A 24,432-nucleotide genomic window follows, 5' to 3' on the forward strand; every position below is an offset into this window, starting at 1 on the left:
CTGGGTTATAGGTTTGTACCTCTTTGGCAGTCTTTTTTGAAAACCTGTTGCCTGGGTATCCCCCATTTATCCCTACACCACTCAATGAGTCCTCCATTTTATGCCAGTGTCATAAAGTGATGAACCTCTTCTCCCTTACAAAAAAATCACTCTTGGCTTAAAGAGGCTCTCCGTGCCCCCCCCCCCCCAAAAAAAAAAAAAGATCAGCAGCTACGAATACTGACACTTACCTGTCCAGGGATCTAGCGTGTCCTCACCTGAACTGATTCTTTAATCAGCTTTGGGTGCAGATGTCGGCATAGCAAGTAAGGGAAATGGGAAGTGAAGCCTTGCTTCTTCACAGCCAGTTTACTACTGTGAGCATTGTGAATGGTCCCGTAGTCTTTTGGGACCTGCGATGTGTCCCTGAAGACTGTGGAGAGGGAGGAGGAAGGAGAACGTCTGCTCGGATTGGCATGGCGATCTGAGCAGGAAGTAGGTACCTGTCAAAACCAGGTACCCACTCCCCACCCCCAAAAGTGCCAAATGTGGCAGTGGAGGTGGGGAGGGTGCTAACAAGTGGAGCTTCCCCTTTTGGGTGGAACTTCGCTTTAACTACTTTATTATTTTATCTTCGCCTTCTTCAATCAACTCTTCAGTCAACTTCACTTAAAACATTACAACAATAGAAGCAGTGCAGTCTCTATAAAGCCTGGACCCCTTGATGTGAGACATCTTATAATGTTGTTTTAGGCACTGGATCCTGCATGGACACTTACCTTGGCACTTTGTGCAATGTGTGTAGTTAGTCACTGGGTGCTGTACAGGTCCAGGGCTGTGGTCCATCCTTTTGAAACCGACCCTGAAGACTCCTTCGGGGGTATGTCCACCGTGACAGGTGAAGCCTGAGCCCTATGCAGGGTTTTGTGATGTAGACAAGTAAGGCCCCGTTCACACTGGGGCGATCCGACTTCCCGGGGCGACCTCACAGGTCCCGGCGCGCTGCTCGCACCGCGACCTCGGAGCGGCCGGCACGAACTTCATAACATTGAAGTCAATGCAGGTCGCTCCAGGTCGCCCCAAAGAAGCTCCGGACCCTTTTTCTAAGTCGGAGCGACTTGTGTTGCTCCTATTAGAACGGGTCCACAGCTTCTCTATGCCAGGCGACCTACGGCGACCAGGTCACCTGACAGGTCGCCCCAGTGTGAACGGGGGCTAATACTGAGTCTTCCTGTTTTTTTGACTGTTACAGTATAAACTTTTCATATTTGGTACAATTTAACCGCTCAGAGCTTGGTCTCAGGTGGATGACTAAGTGTTGCCTTTACCACAGTCGCACGGTTTACCACCGCTTCTGTCTAAAGCCCCTTTTAAGGTACTCAGGCCCTTTCTCCCACTCTTTTTTGTCTCAAGGACTTTACTTCAGGGTGGTTTGCACCTTGGTGGCTGTTTACTCTTTTTCAGACACACACTGTTCTCCACATTCCACTCTGTGAGCGCCCCACCGCAGGGGAATACCCTTACCCGTAGCTATGTTGGAAACCGGAAAAATAAGACCAATGGCAAAAGCTCATGCAAATATTTGCTCTGCTGAAGGCCCACACTACAATCATCCTCAAAGTGACAATGCTTCCCTTGAACCGGAACAGGATTGGTCTCTGTGTCTGATACTGGCTTTGTCTCAGTCATGCAGCAAGTGGCCTGACTAAAGTTGACTTTTCTCCATGTCACAATTCCCCTGACAACGAATGCCTTTAATACTGCCATCAGGCTCCTTCTCTTGCTACACCATCTCTACCCTAGTCGGATCCCGGTATGTCTGCCCTAGAAGAGGAAGACAAAGAAGGGAACAAAGAGGACCTGGAGGTGGTGCTAGAGAAGGCTGCAAATGATTTCTCCCCACCAGGCTCCTATACACTTGATGTTGTTGCTTCATGCAATATATATTTAGATATTCTCACTTCTGCTGTGCGCAACGACTTTGGCATCATCGCACTTTATTCTCTCCCATCTCGTTTTGCACGTTTGGTTACAAAGAGACCTGTTAAGTCTAAAATGACACCTCGCATTCATGAACAAATAGACTGGGCAATTTATGACAGTTGGGTCAATTTAAAAGATTTCACAATAAAGTGTCCTGTTCCTTTAGTAGATCCTGCTGTGTTAGCCTTTAACCCCTTCAGTACTGGGCACTTTCAGCCCATTCCTGCCCAGGCCAATTTTTAGCTTCAGCGCTTTCGCACTTTAAATTACAATTGCACAGTCATGCAGCACTGTACCCATATGACGTTTTTATCATTTTGTTTTAAGACAGATGGAGCTTTTCTTTGGTGATACTTAATCACCACTGGGTTTTTAAATTTTTGCTAAACAAAAAAAGACTGAAAATGTTGAAAGAAATCAAAACCTTTTTCTTCTTTTCTTATATACAATTTTGCAGAAAAGGAATTTTTCTGCTTCACTGATGGGCACTGATATGCTGCACTGATTATCAGTGTAAATGTCCCCTGTAGCTGGAAAGCTGATTATCGGCTTTCCTTTACTCAGACAGCGCTGAGGAAAGAAAATGCCGATAACCGGCATTTGTTTACATGTTATTGGGTGTGATCCGACACAGCTGATCACATGGTAAAGAGCCTACATCAGGGATCCTCAAACTACAGCCCTCCAGCTGTTGTGGAACTTCACATCCCACGAGGCATTGTAAAACTCTGACATTCACAGATATGACTAGGCATGATGGGAATCGTAGTTCCTGAACACCTGGAGGGCCATAGTTTGAAGACCCCCTGGCCTACGTCATCGGCTCTTTACTCTGTGTTAGAGATTTAGAGTTTAATATTATTTTAAATGATAAAAGTCTCTGAAATACATATAAATGTTATAATGTAATATGTTAGTTTTGAAGGTTACTTCATTATGTCTTTGTCAAGGACAGAGAAGCCATTTTGCTATGTATGTATGTATGTATGTATGTATGTATATATATATATATATATATATATATATATATATATATATATATATATATATATATATATTATATATATATGTATTTCTATTCTGAGTTTCTATGTTAGTATGTTAGGTGAAGTTATGTACCTTACTATAGAGTCAAACCATATATGCAAGAGTGGGTGCTACTTTTATATTTAGAATTACTACCTTCTTGGGACACACTTTTTGCTGACATTGTCTTTACATACAGTGCCTTGCAAAAGTATTCACTCCCTTGACTTTTTACCTATTTTGTTACATTACAGCCTTACGTTCAATGTTTTGTTAATCTGAATTTTATGTGATGGATCAGAACACAATAGTCTAAGTTGGTGAAGTGAAATGAGAAAAATATATACATAAAACTATTTTTTAGAAATAGAAAACAGAAAATTGGCACGTGCGTATGTATTCACCCCCTTTGTTATGAAGCCGATAAAAAGCTCCGGTGCAACCAATTACCTTCGAAGGCCACATAATTATTGAAATGATGTCCACCTGTGTGCAATCTAAGTGTCACATGATCTGTCATTACATATACACACCTTTTTTGAAAGGCCCCAAAGGCTGAAACACCACTAACCGAACACTGCCACGAAGAACAAGGAACTCTCAAAACAAGTAAGGGACAATGTTGTTGAGAAGTACAAATCAAGGTTAGGTTATAAAAAAATATCCAAATCTTTGATGATCCCCAGGAGCACCATCAAATCTATCATGACCAAATGTAAAGAACATGGCACAACAGCAAACCTGCCAAGAGACGGCCGCCCACCAAAACTCACGGATCGGGCAAGGAGGGCATTAATCAGAGAGGCAGCACAGAGACCTAAGGTAACCCTGGAGGAGCTGCAGAGTTCCGCAGCAGAGACTGGAGTATCTCTACATAGGACGACAATAAGCCGTACGCTCCATAGAGTTGGGCTTTAGGGCAGAGTGGCCAGAAGAAACCCATTACTTTCAGCAAAAAACAACGTTTTGAGTTTGCGAAAAGGCATGTGGGAGACTCCCAAAATGTATGGAGGAAGGTGCTCTGGTCTGATAAGACTAAAATTTGAACTTTTCGACCATCAAAGAAAATGCAATGTCTGGCGCAAACCCAACACATCACATCACCCAAAGAACACCATCCCCACAGTGAAACATGGTGGTGGCAGCATCATGCTGTGGAAATGTTTTTCAGCAATCGGGACTGAGAAACTGGTCGGAGTTGAGGGAAAGATGGATGGTGCTAAATATGGGGATTTTCTTGAGCAAAACCTGCACCACTCTGTGCGTGATTTGAGGCTAGGACGGAGGTTCGCCTTGGACAATGACCCCAAACACACTGCTAAAGCAACACTTGAGTGGTTTAGGGGGAAACATGTAAATGTGTTGGAATGGCCTAGTCAAAGCCCAGACCTCAATCCAATAGAAAATCTGTGGTCAGACTTAAAGATTGCTGTTCACAAGCACAAACCATCCAACTTTAAGGAGCTGGAGCAGTTTTCCAAGGAGGAATGGGCAAAAATCCCAGTGGTAAGATGTGGAAAGCTCATAGAGACTTATCCAAAGCAACTTAGAGCTGTGATTGCTGCAAAAGGTGGCTCTACAATGTATTGACTTTATGGGAGGAGAATATTTTATGTACATTGACTTTTTCTGTTATTTTGTCCTATTTGTTTGCTTCACAATAAAAAAAAAAAAAAAAAAAAAAAAACATCTTCAAAGTTGTGGGCATGTTCTGTAAATTAAATGATGCAAATCCTCAAACAATCCATGTTAATTCCAGGTTGTGAGGCAACAAAATACAAAAAATGCCAAGGGGGTGAATACTTTTGCAAGGCACTGTATAGTATAAAAGACAACTATATCTACAGATCAAGCAGAGATATGAGAAAATAACATCCTAAACTCTGAGGACACATAACACCTCTCTCTCCTTTTGACGCGTGAAACCTTTTTGTTCTGTTTCGTATGTTTTGCTTTACTTTTCTGAAGTATCATGACAGCTAAGAAGTCTATTTAAAACCTCCTGATCGGTGATGCGCTGTGTCCAAAGGACGTGAGGGACGCCATATGACGTCCAGTCAGAATGGTAAAGCCACCGCCCGACAGTCATTCTGCTATAGGCTAGGCGGAAGGGTGTTAACAAACATCTCACTGCACCAAATAAAGATATTTCTTCATTCAAAGATTGTACAAATAGGAAGTTTGCGTTACTCTTAACCACTTAAGGACCGGGCCTATTTTTGACACTTGGTGTTTACAAGCTAAAATCTGTTTTTTTTTTTTTTTTTTTTGCTAGAAAACTACTTAGAACCCCCAAACATTATATTTTTTTTTCTGAGACCCTATAGAATAAAATGGAGATCGTTGCAATATTTTTTATCACACCGTATTTATGCAGCGGTCTTCCAAACACAATTTTTTTGGAAACAATTTACTTTTCTGAATAAAAAAATAAGAAAAGAGTTAGGTTAGCCCAATTTATTTTCCATAAGATAATGTTACGCCGAGTAAATGGATACCCAATATGTCATGCTTCAAAATTGCGCACGTTCGCGGAATGGCGACAAACTTTGGTACTTAAAAATCCCCATAGGCGACATTTTAAATATTTCTATAGGTTACCAGTTTAGAGTTACAGAGGAGCTCTAGGGCTCAAATTGTTGCTCTCGCTCTAACGATCGGGACGATACCTTACATGTGGGGTTTGAACACCGTTTACATATGTGGGCGGGACTTGCGTTTGCGAGCGAGCTAACGGGGGCAGTGCGCTATAATTTTTTATTTTTTCTCCCCTATTTATTTTATTTATTATTTTGATTTTTACACAGTTAAAAAAAAAAAAATTGATCATTTTAGCTATAAAAAAAGCTATAAAAAAAAAAAAAATGATCATTTTAACTATAGCCATGACAGGACCTCTTTATTGTGAGATCTGGGGTCAAAAAGTCCTCAGATCTCACAAGTACACAAAAAAAAAATGGTTTTAAAAAAAAAAAAAATTTGGCTCTTTAGGCCGGTTGCTAGGCAACAACGTTTGACGTCGCTCCGGTCCTCCAAGACCATAGAGTCGAGTGAGGGCCATCTTGCCCTCACTCAACTTCCTGTCTAAGAGGATCCGGGACCGAATTGTTTTCCCCCGCTGCCAGCGGGTCTGGTAAGCGGGGAAAACGGCCGTGGCGGGAGGGGGGGGGGGTCACCTCTTCTGCCGCACTGTAAGGGTGATCCCGCGGCGAACCCGCCGCTGGGAACCACCCTTACCTGAAAGCTGACCGCCCGCCATTTAAAAAAAAATACCATGGTTATGGCACCGGGGTTTTGCCAGCTATCTGCTGCCATAACCCCGCTATTTCGCTTTAAACGGCCAGCGTAAATAGTCGTTGGGGGCGGTCGGTAAGTGGTTAAAGGTTCTCTTTACGCTGGCTATTGATCGTTTGAAATTCAGCCAGTCCCAGCTCAACCAGTCGTATTTTGATCTGTCAATGGCCCTTCCCCCTTCGAGAGAATTCAATCTAATGATCAACTTCTCTCGAACGAGACTGTAGGAAAGATTTTGCTGGCTGTCCAAAAAAAAAAAAAATAAATAAAAAAAAGAAAAAACATTTATGGCCAGCTTTGCACTTTCAGGCCAAGCTCTGCAACCAGCTATTTTGTGACAAACTGCAGCTAACTGGACTAGGGCAAGGAACAACCAACATGATCCTGTATTCCAGGGCTGCACTTTACATTCTGCCCTGCTCTTTTGTGTGGATGCCCTAGAACAGGTTGTGACACAGATTTCCAGAATAGCTCTAATTTCAATTCACATGCACACTATTTTGTGGTTTTAAAGTGTGGTCAGCTGAATCTGCCTGTAAAAGACGCCTCACAGAGGGAATCGCAATTTAACCTTCCTAGCGGTATTCCCGAGTGTGACTCGGGGTAAGATTTTAGTGCCAAAAGCGGTAACCCCGAGTCACACTCGGGGTAGCGCTAAGAAGATCGCTGGATGCTGGAGGAGGTTTTACTTACCTTTTCTCCGGGATCCAGCGAAGACTGCGAGCGGTGTGCGGCGGCGGAGCTTCCTCCCGATCGTCTGCGAGCCCCGGCTTCCGTCTCCGGCGACGTGACGTCCGCCAGGGGGGTGGAACCGGCGGCAAATTCAAATGTAAAATGCACCAAACACACTGATATCGTTCAAAATAAAATAAAATCACATTACATTGCCCCCCAGTGCCCTTTCCTGCAGTTTTACTGTACTTTTTATGTAAATGTATATATGTATATAATATATACAGTATATATATATATATATATATATATATATATATATATATACACGTGTATATATATATATATATATATATATATATATATATATATATATATATACACACACATACATATATATATATACACGTAATTCTTGTGAATGAGCAGCCCAAACCAACTGTATACATTATATATATATATATATATATATATATATATATATATATATATATATATATATATATATATATATATATATAATAAATGTATACAGTTGGTTTGGGCTGCTCATTCACAAGAATTACATGCAAAATAATGGTACCGCTTTCAGCACCTAAAATCCAAAAGAATCATACCGCCAGGGAGGTTAAACTAATCCATGCTTCGTTCATACCCTTTATATCGAATCCATCCTCTGGCCCTCCTCTCTCTTGCCCTCAGTGTGGCTCCCGCAAACCTACATTGGCACAACGCTTTTTGCACTGTCAACCGATTGTCAACCGATTGCCGCCTTTTGGGACCAAATCATCAGCTATGTGTGGGCAATCACCGGTATGACTCTATCAAAATCTCCCCTCACTCTCCTATTTGGGATCGACCAACCGGATAACCCAACATCTTCCCCCTAAGACGGAAAGACTCTCAGATTGGACACATATCTGCCTACTGGCCGCAAGAAAAGCAATACTCAAATCCTGGACTGTTTCTTCACCCCCGTCCATATCTACAGTTCAAAACCCCCTTTGCAGCTCTACTCTACAGGGAGAGAACGAACACTATTATATAGAACTTCACTAATACACGTAAATTTTTTTTAAACCATGGCGTAAATATATTGAATACACTTCACAGGTCGCCCCCCGAAGTCGTGTCACCTCAATGTGAATGGGCTCTAATTGTCAGAACAATTCAGATGTTTCAGTTGCTACAGGGAGAGCTCAGCCAATACTGGTTGATAGTCCTTTGTCTTTTGACTACCTTTTTTAGGAACAGCTTCAGTTCCTTATAAACACTTTTAGTTAATATTTATAAAATTGTGATTTGGAGTAGCATTTGTTGTAATGTGCCTCCATCCCTAAATATATGTATACACAAATTCCAATACATTAGCTCTGAGACTTTAAATGAGATGCATCTCATAAAAATGACTACATAAGTGATGCACATGATTGCGGATTTAATGTTCCATAAATACAATAAAAGATAATATTGAGCTGATTTCATAGTGTGTATAATATATCTCCATATATAATATTTCAATATAAATTCATTCAAAGTCATAATATTATTTTACATGTACAGTCCAAATATTGGTGCATGATTGTATCATACATTGCATCCAAGAACTCAATCTGTATCGTGGATCTCTGTTCAATTCCTTTGCAGTAAATGCAAGATGCACTATATTACCAAAAGTATTGGGACGCCTGCCTTTACACGCACATGAACTTTAATGGCATCCCAGTCTTAGTCCGTAGGGTTCAAAATTGAGTTGGCCCACCCTTTGCAGCTATAACAGCTTCAACTCTTCTGGGAAGGCTGCCCACAAGGTTTAGCAGCGTGTCTATGGGAAAGTTTGACCATTCTTGCAAAAGCACATTTGTGAGGTCAGGCACTGATGTTGAAGAGAAAGGCCTGGCTCGCAGTCTCTACTCTTAATTCATCTCAAAGGTGTTCAATCAGGTTGAGCCAGGACTCTGTGCAAGCCAGTCAAGATCCTCCACCCCAAACTCGCTCATCCATGTCTTTATGGACCTTCATCAGTGCATACCTTTTATCTCAAACCTCAGTGCCCAACCTCACAAATCCGCTTCTGGAAGAACGGTCACAGTCCCATGGACACACTCCTAAACCTTGTGGACAGCCTTCCCAGAAGAGTTGAAGCTGTTTTAGCGGCAAAGGGTTGCTAACTCAAAATTGAACCCTCCGGACTAAGACTGGGATGCCAGTAAAATTCATGTTCCCAATACATTTGGTTATGTACATGAAAATCGGCTCCAAGTTGAACATAGTAGCACTAGTAATTGAAGATGGGGATGTTTGCCCCAGGAGCTGAGGCAGTATGACTCACAGGGACCAAAGGGGCAAACTGTGTTGGTAGAATGCACATGCATATAAAGTAGTGATGCCTACAGCAAATACCGACACTTTTGAAGCTTTCATCTAAATTGTAGTCCACAGTAGCCCAATAAATAGGTACAAGGGACATTACTTACTATCAGTGTGATGGGTTCCTTCTGCTGCTGCCTCCTAGTTTAGGTGAAATATTCCTCCTCCGATGCAGCCCCCCGATGTAATATTCTGGTGTGGTGGGGATAAATAGAACTGAGGGAGCTATGAAAGACATTTGTCAAGAGTGGCCTTCCAAGCTCTTCCATTCATAAAAGCCATGCTACAGCTTCTGTGAATGGAGGGCCACAGATGATTGAAGGGTCTCCATTCATAGATCACATTTTATTCATAGAAATTATAGTAAGGCTTCTATGAATGGAGGCGCTGGGCTATTAACCCCAAGCACACCAGAAGATTGTGGGGATGGAGGGCATCAGAGGATGAAGATTTCACCTATATCTGGAGACAGCGGTACAAGGGACACATCACACTGATATTAAGTAATGTCCCTTGTGCTTTTTTTTGTGCCTAAAATTTAGGTGTTTATTTAAAGCTTATCACATTCACATGTACAGTCATGGGCAAAAATATTGGCACCCCTGCATTTTTGTCATATAATGCACCACTTCACCCAGAAAATTGTTGCAGTTACAAATGTTTAGGCATTCCCATGTTAACTTTTTTTTTTTGTTTGTATTGGTATGACACAAAAAAGTGTAGAAGCAAAAAAACAAATCTGACACATTCTACGCAGAACTCCAAAAATGTACTGGACAAAATGTTTGGCACCTTCTAAAAATTGCAAGAAATAATTGCATTCCAAGTTTGTGATGCTCCTGTAGTTTGTAATTAAACTCATATCAATTAACAGGTGCTTACAATATAGAAATCACTAGGAACCAGATAAAATGGTGAAACATGGACTCAAACTTTCTGTTGTGTGTCTGTGTGCCACATGGAGCATGGAGAAGAGGAAGAACAGCAAAGAATTTGATTACAAAATTTGTGAAAAAGCATGGACAATCTCAAGGTTACAAGTCCATCTCCAGAGAGCTTACTGTTCCTGTGTCTACTGTGCGCAACATTGTCAAGAATTTTACAGCCGATGGCACTGTAGCTAATCTCCCTGGACATGGACCAAAGAGAAAAATTGATCAAAGAGTTTTCCAAAACTTACCTGAGGAAGCCAAAATCCTTTTGGGTGAATGTGCTGTGGACAGACGAAACAAAATGTAAGAAATTTTTGGATCTGGTGCCAAAAAGATCTATGACTATGTCTGTTGATAAACTGCTTAGAGGTATAATTGCTGCTTATTGACTGCAAGTGAATGCAGCAACAAGATAAAAGATAACAAGAAAAAAATCTGTGCAAAAATACTCTCTATGTATATTACCCTAAAACAATTATAGATATATATAAAATCTCCCAAAATGTTTTGACTGCAAAAAGCGAGCTGTGCTAAAATAATAATTATTAAATCTTCATAGCATCTGCAGTGTGCAAAAATATTATCCAAAGTGTTTGTGCAAATATATGCAAACAATCTATATAAATTATCAACAATTCTTATCTGTGACAAACTCAGTGCAATTAGTACACACAAAATTTATAAATGTAAATCAAAAACATTAGTGATCATTAAAGTCCCAAGAAAAGTCCAATAAAGTGCAAAAAATGTGCAAAAAAGTGTGAATAAATATTTGTAGTGACAAATCTTCAATGGAAGGTGTGCGCCAAAAACACCCTGTGTGCTGCTTCCACCAATCACCCCAAACTGATTCACCAGATGGAGTGGCTGGTAGGATTATAAACCAGCAATTAGACCTTTTTCTATAGAGTATATCCAATATGCAGGTCCGTAATTCACATCATCCTCAGACAGGCAATCACATATGGTTAATTAGGGATGTATCATTTGTTTAGGAGAAAAGATGAATTCATATAGCGTGATTCCGTAAAACACATAGGCCATTATTCAATAAAAATGCAACTTACATTTAGCAAGTGTCATCCTGACACTAAGGGTTCCAGCATGCATTTAAACAAGCTAAAACCAAACCATTAAAACGGAGTTCCACCCTAAAATGCAAGTTCCGTCCATCTTCATCCCCGGGGTCACCTGAAAAACAAATGGATAATCGCTTTTTTTTTTTTTTTTTACTTGTTTAGAAGATAATATACTTACCTTACTTCCTCTTCCTCCCCTCGGCGGCCACGGCCCATCGTCACTTCCTGGCTAGCAATGATTCCTGGGAGCTGAACGTCATCGCTCCCAGGAATCAATGCGCCTGCACCGGCCCCGACGTCAGTTACGTTGCAGGCGCCGTCATACCTTGCTAAACATATTCTGGGCATGCCCAGAAGCTGTGCAGGGATGACGCTGCAGCCCCGGAAGTGACGGCGGGGCCGGTGCAGTGCATCGTGGGACAGAAGAGGACGCAGAAGAGAATCGCGCTGGCTTCAAGCTGCCCACACCTGAGATGGCAGCGCTGGACAAGACATTTTCAAGGTAAGTATTTCTTCTTGCAGGTAAGTGCAACCCGGGACAGATCAGAGGCTATTCATTGTGGAATGCACTAGCCCTGACTGTCCCGGGGGTATTTTTATGTATTTTTTTTGGTTTTAGGTGGAACTCCGCTTTAAGCACATTCCTCTGTGCTGGAATTGTTCGTCTCAGGCGGCTGTACTCCAAGCCGTGAGCCCGAATCGGACATGCGCAGTATGTTCAAACCTCTTAGTCCCGCCCTACTAGTTTTGTCATGTGACGTCCTCACAGAGCGACAGCTTTTTGCTAAAGGCCATCATTCTACGGTTTTTGGAAAAATAAATGAGGCCTTTATGGAAAAGAATACAGTCCCTACAGTCAAACATGGTGGAGGTTCACTGATGATTTGTGGTTGCTTTGCTGTTTCAGGCACTCACTGTCTTGACCGTGTGTATAGCTTTATGAAATCTGAAGACTACCAAAGAATTCTGGGGTGCAATGTAGGGCCTGTTGTCAGAAAGCTGGGACTCCGTCAGAAGTCATGGGTCTTACAGCAGGACAATGACTCAAGGCACACATGAAAATGGTTTAAGACAAAGCACTGGAGAGTACTGAACTGGCCAGCAATGAGTCCAGATCTAAATCCTATAGAGCAGTGGTTCTCAACCCTGGTCCTCAGGGCCCACTAACAGGCCAGGTTTGCAAGATAACTGAAATACATCCCAGGTGATATAATTTACTGCTCAGTGATTGCAGTATTCTAGTCTGCATCTCCCCAAGGTAATACTTAAAATCTGGCCTGTTAGTGGGCCCTGAGGACTAGAGTCGTGGACCACTGCTATAGAGCACCTATGGAGCTGCATCTGTCAATGAACGATCGAGAAAACTGGATTTTTGTCTTATCGTAAAATCCTTTTCTCTGAAGTTCATTGACAGACGCAGCACCCGCACCTCTATCTTGAATGGGTTGGGGGTTTTCCTCTAAATACTGCTTGCAACAAAACTGAAGCCTATAGCAGTGTGTGTGGGTGTATGCCTGCAGGGACGGCCACCATAGGCGTGGTAAAGCTTTTTCCTGCCTAGTGTTTTATTCCTGTGAGGGGGAAGCCTAACCCAATGGTTAAGAATTATATGGAGCTGCGTCTGTCAATGAACTTCAGAGAAAAGGTTTTTACGGTAAGACAACAATACAGTTTTTGGAGTTTTGCATGGAATGTGTCCGATTTGGCTTTTCTTTCTCCACTTTTTTGTGTCATACCAATACAAACAAAAGAAATAAGCATGGGAATGCCTAAACATTTGCAAATGCAACAATTTTCTGGGTGAAGTGGTGCATTATCTGACAGAAATGCAGGGGTGCCAATATTTTTGACCATGGCTGTATACTCAAAAAACATAATTTCTCTTGAACTTTTCTTGATCTTTTAAAACTTTTTTTTTTTTTTTTTTTGTTCCAGGATGGACTTGTTAAATCTGACATGGAAAAACTCACGTTCTATGCTGTCTCTGCACCAGAGAAGCTTGACCGTATTGGCGCTTACTTGGCGGAGAGGTTGAGCAGAGATGTGGTGAGACACCGCTATGGGTGAGTGACATCTGTTTGCGTGTTCAGGATGTGTTTTCACGTTGTACAACATGGGAGGATAAGCTTTGTCACCGCGGTTTAAAAACTTCAATTAGGATAAATAACCAGGAATCCTCTCTTCTAAGGAATGGCAATGTGCTGTATAAATCCGAACCTTATTAAAGGCCAATTTCAGCCAGATGTTGTTTTTTTTATTTTTATTTTGGATGTTTTAAACCAACCCTGACACCATAAATGAATTGAATAAGCAGAAGAGAAATGGACATACTTACCTTTCCTGCTGTCTGCACCGCTAAACTCTCCTGAGATTGGGTCCCCTGAAGTCTACTGGAAAAGTGAAGCTTCTGAGAGTGTCAGTCTCCTGGGTCCCCTGGGTGTGGCGCTCACTAGTTCATGTCACTGGAGGAGGAACCAGTGAGAGCTAATAGGGACTCCCTATCTTAGCACCGGCTGAGATCTGATCTGTGTGTATCCGGCCGAACCGTTTGACCTCTGGAAGATTTACCCCCCCCCCCTTCATGACCAGGTCAATTTTTGAGGTACGGCACTGCGTTCCTTTAACTGACAGTTGCGCGGTCATGCAACAGTGTACCCAAATAAAAATTTTAAATATTTTTTTTCCCCACAAATAGATCTTTCTTTTGATGGTATTTGCACAACACTTTTTTTTTTTATTTTTTGCACAATAAACTAAAAATGACAAACAATTTTTGGACTGGAAAAAAAAAAAAACTATTTTTATTTTGTTATAAAACGCATCAAAAAAAAAAAAGAAATTCAAATGTAATTTCTTCATAAATTTAGGCCAATATGTATTCTGCTATATATTTTTTGTAAAACAAATCCCAATAACCGTATATTGATTGGTTTGTGCAAAAGTTATAGCATCTACAAACTATGGAGTATATACTGGAATTATTTTTTTATATATACTTTTAATGGTGGCAATTAGTCCAACACTGACACTTTGTGGGAGCCAGTGACACGAATACAGTGTTCAGTACTAAAATATGCTCTGTCACTGAACTAATAAGAGCCGGTCCACACTAGCGTGACTTGTCAGGCGACTTGTCAGCCTGACAAGTCACGCTCCCTCGCTGCCCATTGACCGCAACAGGACCCGTTCTAAAAGGAGCGACACAAGTCGCTCCGACTTAGAAAAAGGTCCTGTATTACTTCGGGGGCGACCTCAGAGCGACTTGCATAGACTTCCATTATGTGAAGTCCCTGCAAGTCGCTCCGAAGTTGTGGTGCATGGGAATGCAAAAGTCGCCCCCGAAGTAGTAAGGAGTCATGTCGCCCCAGTGTGAACCGACTCGAACACTAGTTGGAAAGGGGTTAAACATCTAGGGCGATCAAAGGGTTAAATGTGTGCCTATCTATTGTTTTTGTGTGCTATTTTTACTAAAGGAGGTGATGAATTTTTTTTCCCTGCTTTGCGGTAAAAACAGAGCTCTGCCTTGTTTCTCTCCTCGATGATCAGTGGGTGCCAGCGGACATCCATTGGCCGGCGCCCGCTGATCGGCTTGTGCTCTGACTAATCACAGCAGAAGAGGTGCGCTGGCGGCACGCTCACACGGGACCCCAGCGCACACATGCCCCTTACCAGAAAGTGCAGAGTCGTGTATAAATGTGATTTTGCACAGAACAACCACCCTTTAGCAGTATATCTGCTATGGGGCGGTCGGCAAGTGGAAAACTACTAGCGGCTATAGCCTCTGGCAGTAATCTCATTTAGAAAAATCAGAAAGGCTGGTTGTACTCCATTTTGATCAATGGATCGGCTTGGGTACACTCAGCCTGCCCATAGATGGATCAAATCTCAGCCAGTCTGTTGAACCAGCCGAATTTCGATCCACATATGGGCCGGCTTAAACACTCCTTGGTTGCTGACCTATGCAGAGGTTAGGGACATATGACTGTCACAGGAAGAGAAGGGGTGTCTGTGACAACCTGGCTTCACTTTCTTAATGCTGTTCCATAGTCAAGATGGCGCAAATAACTGGGTCTGCAGACAGGCTGGAGCAGTGGTTTTACTGCAGGAGTTGTTTTTAAGAGAAATAGTTCATATGATGGCGAATTCTGCAAACACTGGAAGTAAATCTGTGTCTAGGTTATGGACACTAAAGTATTTCCATATTCTGAGACCCAAGTAGGCCCTCATTTATCCTTCGGGAAGTATTTCAAGCAAAGTGTAAAACATGGGAGTGCTGCAAGTTTGTAACTGAGTCCGATAAAAGTTTGTTCTTGATGAAAAAAATATGGATGTAAATCAGGGCTTGACAAATTTGCCTGAAATCTAGGAGCCAGCTAAAAAAGTTAGGAGCCAGTTTTTTTTTTTTTTTTAAACTAACAACCAAGCTTTATTTAATAAAATGTATACAAAATTTACACATAAATACGACTAGAACCCCACTCTTCTCTATAGCGCAATTGGATGGAAACAGACTGTCTGTCTCTTTCCATCCAATGCCATCTGATCCGATCCACGGGGTGGATAGAAAATAGAACCACCATCCGTCTGTTTTTGGTGGACAGGATCAGATGGCGGCAGATTACCGCTCCACAGAGGAGAATGAAGGGTCCGACCAGGTCTGCCTGAAAAACTGACAGGCTGACCTGATCAAGACAGCCTGTGTGAAAGGGGCCTTCGGCTGTGGCATGGTGATGAGGGAAAAAAAAAAAAAAGATTATTTTATATATATATATATATATATATATATATATATATATATATATATATATATATATATATATATATATATATATATATAAATAAATATAAATTTTATAATAATAATAGAAAAAGAAAAATACATTTTTTATTTTTTTAATAATTAAAAAAAAAAGAAATGTATTTATTTTTTTTAAATTTAAAAAATAAGTTAATAATAATAACCACACTCCCTATCCACTTACCTTTAAGCAAAGGTAACTGGACAGGGAGATGAAGCCTGCAAAAACTTCCCTCTCATCTCCTCTTAGGAAGGAGATGGGAATGCATTAACAGGCAGTGGAAACAGTCATTACTCCCGGCCACCACAAGAGGCGCCAGTTCCTCAGCCTCTCTCATCTCACAGAAGAACGCCAAAAAGCCGGGGCCTCAATTTTTGGACGGTGCGGAAGTCCGTGCACTCGGGGAGGAGGTGGGGGCGCAAAAGGGACAGGACACCTCCTGCAAGGCACCCCAGGCGCCAGGTTGCTAATTCTAGTCGCAAATGCAACCTGGCGCCCAGGGTTTGTCGAGCCCTGATGTAAAATCCAATTCGTTTCAGTGGTTTAGAACTCCTCTTTCATCAGGGCTGAGGGTCAAGATAACAGAAAACATTAAACTCAGTTGATCTAACAAAAGAAAACATATGGTCTATTTAGAGGTATAACTTATTATAAAAACTGTGTAGTCTCTTGTGCAGAACGATCTCCCATATATTGTCTGGTTGGTAAAATAAATGTTTGTACTTTTAGCAATGTCTTCATTGCAATGGAGGCCCTGGATCAGCTCCTTATGGCCTGCCACTCCCAGAGCATCAAGCCGTTTGTGGAGAGTTTTCTACATATGGTGGCCAAGCTCCTGGAGTCTGGAGAACCCAAGCTGCAGGTCTATGGAACAAATTCTGTAAGTAGTCAATTTGCACCTCCTCCTTCTCGTATCTTAGATGGCACAAAGTTCATTGGAATAGAAATGCCTTTGAATGTTGCATATGTATACACAGGGTCTTGCAGAAAAATAAAGCAATCTGTGTGGCATCCAAGTACATATGAAGAAACACTTTATATTTACTTGGATTCACCCCAGAAGCAGCAGAAAGTGTTTCTAGAATGAGAACTCTGGAGGGAAAGGTTATTCGCACTGGTCCTCATTTCATTCCATAAAGTATTTCTAATGTCATTAGGGCACCTCTGGCATGCCAGGTTATGTTTTTGTCATCCTCGATAATATTTCTCTTTCATTCATTGACGGACACAGCTCCTGATATTCATAACCATTGGTTATACTGCCCCCTACAGGAGTGGGAAACTAGGCAGAAAAGAATTATGGCTACACCCATGGGCAGTCCCAGGGGGTATACTCCCTCTCTCTGCTATAGCCTCTCAGTTTTTGTTTTCTGCCAGGAGTCAGGGTGCGTCAGGAGTAAGGACCTATTTCCTTGTTGGGTTCTTTGGTCCTGCCAAAAATGTTTTGGATAGAAATTTTTTCTTAGATGGTCGCTCAATCGGTTGCAGACCAGACATTCAAGGCGTTTGGAGGAGAAGGGGAGTAAGGAGATGTATGTTGAGTATGTAGGTTGTTAGGATTGATGGGGTCCAGTGAGGGCTTTTTATGGAGCTGGTGACTGGTGCATGTTTTAGAGAGTTGGGGAAGATGCCAGAAGGGAGGGAGAGGTTGAAGATGTGAGTTGGAGAGTGTAGAATAGAGCCAGAGGGTGAGCGTAGCATTTGCGAGGGAGCAGGATCCAGGGGGGCAGGTAGGTGGGCGTTGAAAAAAAAAAAAGTTTAGCAACCTCTTCAATAGTAGCAGGATTGAATGAGGGAAGTAATGATTGTACCTGTAGACATGGGGTGTTAAGTGGGGGAGGGATCTATGCATTGGAGATCTCCTCACAAATTTTATTAATCCTATTTTTGATGTGATTGGCGATCTCCTGGGCAGTGAGTGAGTTAGTGGGTGGAGGCAGTGGACGACAAAGTAGAGAGTTAAAGGCCATAATCATCTTTGTTGACACCTAATCGTCTCACCTAAGGGTCCATTCACACTAGCGCGACTTGCCAGGTGACTTGGTCGCCTGACAAGTCGCGTTGGGTCGCTCGACTTCACAGGTCGCCCCACCAAGTCGACGTGTCGTCCCTGTCTGAACGTGGTCTTATATGAACGTGTTTGGTATTCCTTTCCAAAATCAGATTGAGTTCATATGTGTGAAGTGTATTAATGTTAAAGCATATACCTTGTGGCTACAGTTTGGTGAAGGTCCTTTTCTGTCCCAGAATGACTGTGCCCTTAGTACAAAGCCAGCTCCATAAAGACATGGTTTTGTGTGGAGGAACTGAAGTGGCCTACACCAAGCCCTGACCTCAAGCCTACTGAACACATTCTGGATAAATTGGGTTACAAGTCATGTCTTTTATATCAATATCGGAACTCGCAAATTCTTTTTTGGCAGAATGGGCACAAATTTATACACCCAAACACACCAGAATCTTGCTCAAAATTGATTTTCAGGGCAATACCTGCCTGATAATTCACAAATGCGCCCACATTAGATCACCATTTTATTTCCAAACTTTTCTGCTCATGCAGCAGACAGGGAGGTCTGTTACATGCAGAACACTGAAGAACAGACAAAGCCTCTTGTCCTCGTAAGCCCCGTGGTTAGCATTTCTGCCTTGCAGCACTAAGTTTATAGGTTTGAATCACAATCTTGACACTCCCTCCCTCCATGGAGGTTGCATTTTCTACTTGTGCATGTGTGGGTAAGATGTCTCCCTGACTGTAGCATGAGCTGCCAATCCTCTGAGAAGTTTGGACATAAAATGGTGATCTAGTGTGGTTGCATTTGTGAAGTGGCAGGCAGTTATTGCTTGCGTGTGTTTCCCCTGGGTATGTTTGTGGACTCATGTGTAGGTAAAGTGGGGGAGATTTTACTAAAACTGGTTACGCTGTGCATAGTAACCAAAGCTGTGCATAGTAACCAATCTGCTTCTAGGTTTTATTGTCAAGGCTTTATTGGTCTAGTTGAAGTTAGAGGCTGATTGGTTGCTATGCACAGCTGCACCAGATTTTGCATGCACCAGTTTTAGTAAAGATAATACAAGACTATGGCGCAATATTGAACATAATAAATGATGGAAATAAAGAAAAATGGGCCTAAAGGTGGATATGAAAGGCTTTGAAGTAAAGCAGTTCACAAAAAATCACTAATAAGCCACTTTGGACGGTTGCAGCTCCTCAAACCCAGGTCTTGATTGAACACAATGCACATATTTGGAATAAACAGAAGAGGGCACCACCATCTAGGTGTAGATGATTTATGAAAACATGATAGAAAAAAAAAATTAAATGATTTCACTGCAGTAAAAAAGTGGTGGGCATATCTGTCACATATGGAGTCCTTGTTACGAACCTCAGCGTAAAAAGGGTTAAAACCGTTTAGGAGATCTTCCCCTTCCAGAGCTACAGGCACAGCTACTCGCAGGACACCAAACTCCCGAACTGGAAACCAAGGAATGATGCAAACAGTGTAGCTGGAACCTTATGAATGCTGCATACAGCTGAATAGGAAAAACCATATGAAGGGTTTATACTCCTAGCAGTCAATCTGGAACAGCATACAATAAATCCCCCCAATAACAAGACAAAGCTCCGAGTTGAGGGTAAAACAGGAACAACAACCACATTTATTGGAAGAACACAGCACACTTTTATACAGAAATTGGGACATCCTTCCCCCAACAACCGCTTTCCCATTGGTCAATTTCACAGTACCTGCAGTCCCCCATAAGGTCCTCTCCAGCCATGCAAATGAGGGCTCGAAAATGAGTCAGCAGTGATTGGTCAGATAGCTTGACCAGAAGGGCTGCCAGGTGCAAGGAGACAGAAGCCCCAGGGGGCAATCAATGTACACAATAGTCAGACACAGAACAATGGTTCCCTAACGAGCCCTCAATACACATTACTCTGAGTGTCAATACATCCCTTAGCAGACAACAGGTGAGGTCATTAGCACACCTGACAATAGGTGAATGGAGAGCCCCCTCAGACAGTCCGTCTCCTCAGAACTTCCTGGAATGACCATATTAGGAGTGTACTTCCTGTGCCTTACAGTTTACAGGAATAAGGTTTAGCATCCAGGATAGAGGCAAGACTCCATTACCCACATGGTTAAAGAAACACAAAAAGACACAAAAATGCATAACTCCCAGTCTACTGAACAGAACCCCCACATTCAACCCATCCCCAGATAGCCTGGATCTGAGCGCTCAACATATCCAAACAGCGCTCAGATGCCACAAACACAGTCAAATTGCTATGGGGTTTACGTTTAGCATGGGCTGATGAGAGGGTCCATAGTCACCTTGCAGGAGGCGAGCAACCAGGCTTCTCCAATGCCCAGTGGCGAGATTGGTCTCGTCACAGTCCTCTTGGAAAGTTCCCTGATGTGTAGAGCTCTGGAGATGGCTGGTCAATGCAGACCTGTGCCAGGAAGCTGCTGGTGTTAGGCGGCTGTCACAGGGCCAGACTGGAACACAAGCTATTGCAGATGCGGCTGGAAGCTTCTGTGCACAGCTTTGGCTGACTCTGCCCCAAACTTCTTGTGATGTCAGGATGTCGGCAGTGGGCATGGCTACAGGTTTTGGGGTTAAAAAAGCCCCTTTGTCAAGCATTTGGAAATTGGCTTGACAAAGGGGCGTTTCCAGCCCCAAAACGCATAACCATGCATATTGCAGATGTCCTGATGTTACAAGCAGAGTATCGCCAAATCCATCTGAAGCATGTTTAGTACATCTTACTGCAGCCAGTGGTACAGAGTAGGGCTAATGCATTTCAAGGCTGCGTTCCCTTTAGACCCTTTCAGAGATCTGAAAGTGCTTTTTCTGTTCTTTTACGCTTCAATTTTTTGTGGAAAGCCTTCCCAGAAGAGTGGAGCCTGTTTGTTTTATAGCCACAAAAAAGAGGGCCAACTCTATTAGTGCACACGGGTTTGGAATAGTAAACTGTCAGGGCTGGGCTCCTGCTACTTAATATGCAGCTCTTTTCTTTCAGTGCTCAGAAGCTGCTCAGCTGTCGATTAATTACCAGCCATTCGTTGTTACCACAGTGATTCACCTGGTTACCATTTACCTGCCTCATTAGTCCAGCCTACAGCCAGCCCCCTTTTGCTATTTAACCACTTATGGACCACCCACCATGTATTTACGACGGTACTTTGACGTTAACTACTGGGGTTATGGCAGCAGATAGCTGCCATAACCCCTGTATTTTTTTAAAAGACGGGTGGTCCGCTTTAACATAAGGGTGGTCCCAGCGGTGGATACGCCGTGGGTTCACCCTTAAGAGCGGTGGGAGAGCCCCCCCCCCTCCCGCCGCTTCCTGGTAGTTTTCCCCGCTTACCGGACCCATCGGTAGCGGGGAAAACGATCCGGCCCGGTCTCCTCTCAGGCAGGAAGTTGAGTGAGGGCAAGATGGCTCCCACTCCATTCTATGGCCTTGGAGGACCGGATCGACGTCATACGTCGCTTCCTAGCAATGGATTGTTTATGTAAACAATGTTCAAACCACACGTGAGGTATCGCCGCGATCGTTAGAGTGAGAGCAATAATTTGACCTCCTCTGTAACTCTAAACTGGTAACCTGTAGAAATTTTAAATTGTCGCCTATGGAGATTTTTAAGTACCAATGTTTGTCGCCATTCCACGAGCATGCGCAATTTTGAAGCATGGCATGTTGGGTATCTATTTACTCGGCGTAACATTATATTTCACATTATAGAAAAAAATTGGGCTAACTTTACTGTTTTTTTTATTTTAAAGTGAATTTTCCCCCAAAAAATTGCGTTTGTAAGACTGCTGCACAAATATGGTGTGATAAAAAATATTGCAACGATCTCCATTTTATTCTCTAGGGTCTCTGCTAAATAAAAAAAATATCATGTTTGGGGGTTCTAAGTAATTTTCTAGCAAAAAAAAAAAAAAAACTGATTTTAACTTGTAAACAACAAGTGTCAGAAAAAGGCCCGATCCTAAAGTAGTTAAAGCGGTAGTATACTCTGAGGGAAAAAAAAAAAGACCCTGCAAGACCCTGCAAGACAAAGGCATAATGAGCCAGTATGCATCGCAATTTTCCGGCAATTCTCGGCAAGGAACTCTGAAGGTCCGGCGGACCTTCAGAGCGCATGCGCCGCACTCGTCAGCGGCTGCATGCAGTGGTAATATCTCCTAAACCGTGCAGGTTTAGGAGATATTAATTGTACCTACAGGTAAGCCTTATTATAGGCTTACCTGTAATTAAAAGTCAAAAAAAGCGGTATACTACCGCTTTAAAGCAGCTCAGCTCATTTCCTCCAGGCCCTTGTGTGGTCTATGATCTCTAAGTGCGTTCCTTCCTGTGTTCCTGTGTATGACTTGGCCTGGCTGACTTCCCATTCCTGATTTTTGCTACTGATAATGCTGACTTCTGGTTTCCTGACCTCAGCACATCTGATTACCCGCTCTGGCATCCAAGCCCTGGCTTCTGTTTTTTTACTACGTTCCTGAACTGTTATTTTTGTAATTTCATTAAAAGGTGTGATTTTTAACTGCACTTTGTCTTCGTTGGGTTTATGGTTCCTGACCGAAATCTAGTGTAGAGTTCTAGATCGCGAATTCTTAAAACCTTTAAAAACGTTCAATGCCTATCCTGGATGTTGCAGGCAGAACTCCTTTTTCTACTAGTTTTTTTTTTTTTTTTTTTAGAATAGTCTTCTTTTAAACTTGTTTTTCTTTCCCCGTTATTTTTAAACTGTTCAGTCTCTCCTAAATTTTTAGCTCCGGTGATCTGATGACTTCAAGCCTCATTGTTGCACAATAACTGTATATGCTTAGCTGTCAGTCTTCAGCACGAAACTGCATCTTTATTTAGATTCCACATCCCGTTCAGTAAAATATTCATAAAATACTCTCTTGCAAAAAAGTAGGTCAAGATTGTCGTCCTCTTGGCAAGCCGAGCTCTGTTTGATGTTATCTCTCTAATCGCTCCCAGAGCTATTTTTAAGCTCCTGTTCCTCTCTTTTAAGAAGCTGGATTGAGGCACCAAAAGAAATTGTTAGTTTTATCGGCTTGGATCTTTGTAACGAATAAGTGATAGGGTGGGTTTGCAAAGCCAGTGGTTAAAGCCTTTCCCCAACCCTCCGACATGCTTGACGATGAGAGCGTGGACAAGGAGATAATAAACTTCGTAAAAGGGTATTTATTACCCGTTTTTTGTTCAGTTGTGTCTGCGCAGGCTCTTAAATAATTTGTTTTGCTTGGTGAGGAATGTTCAAGCTGAGCTTGTTGCCTTGGAGCTTTCACAGCAGCGCTCTACTGTTATCTACAGCTGACTGTGAAATGTTCACTAAAGAAATAAAATAGTTGCTGGTAATAATGGGTAGCCTTATCCCAGACCCAGTTCCTAAATGCACTCATATTTTTTCTGTATTTTTTGCTAGAAAATTACTTCTAACCCTCAAACATTATACATTTTTTTTTTTTTTGACACCCTAGGGAATAAAATGGAGATCGTTTGTAATTTTTTATGTCACATGGTATTTGCACAGCAGCTTTTCAAATGCAATTTTTTTGGGGGAAAAAATACACTTTCATGAATTTAAAAAAAGAAAAAAATATTAATCACCCCAAGTTTTTCGTAAAATGTAAAAGCTGATGTTACAGTGGATATAAAAGTCTGCACGCCCCTGTTAAAATGTCAGATTCCTGTGATTGTAAAAAAAAAAATTAGACCACGATAAATCATTTCAGAACTTTTTCCACCTTTAATGTGAACAATAAACTGTGCAACGCAATTGAAAAACAAGCTGAAATCTTTTTTTATTTTATTTTTTGGGGGAGGGGGGGGGGGGGACGTAAAACTAAAAAAACTAAAATAATGTGGTTGTATAGGTGTGCACATCCTTTTATAAGCTGTGTTCAGAATCAAGCAGACACATTCAAGCTCATGTTAAATAGGAGTCAGTACACACCTGCCATCATTTAACCTCCCTGGCGGTATGATTCTTTTGGATTTTAGGTGCTGAAAGCGGTACCATTATTTTAGGTGCTGAAAGCATGTAATTCTTGTGAATGAGCAGCCCAAACCAACTGTATACATTTATTATACATATTCTATATATATATATATATATATATATATATATATATATATATATATATACATATATATAATGTATACAGTTGGTTTGGGCTGCTCATTCACAAGAATTACGTGTGTATATATATATATATACATATATATGTATATATATATATATATATATATATATATATATATATATATAATATGTG

At 41.9% G+C, this 24,432-nt stretch overlaps 1 protein-coding gene across 1 annotated transcript in view; it reads left to right on the forward strand.

Moving 5' to 3' along the window:
- Window positions 1–24,432, forward strand: part of EFR3A (EFR3 homolog A) — a 284,658-nt gene that overhangs the window by 102,494 nt on the left and 157,732 nt on the right. Inside the window, exons 4-5 of the mRNA XM_082258096.1 lie at window positions 13,271–13,398; window positions 16,864–17,014. Coding sequence (XP_082114222.1) covers window positions 13,271–13,398; window positions 16,864–17,014 — 279 coding nt within the window. The remainder of the gene's footprint in view (window positions 1–13,270; window positions 13,399–16,863; window positions 17,015–24,432) is intronic.

Source organism: Pelophylax lessonae, assembly GCF_965119305.1.
Source record: "Pelophylax lessonae genome assembly, chromosome: 5".
In the NCBI taxonomy this organism is placed as follows: domain Eukaryota; kingdom Metazoa; phylum Chordata; class Amphibia; order Anura; family Ranidae; genus Pelophylax; species Pelophylax lessonae.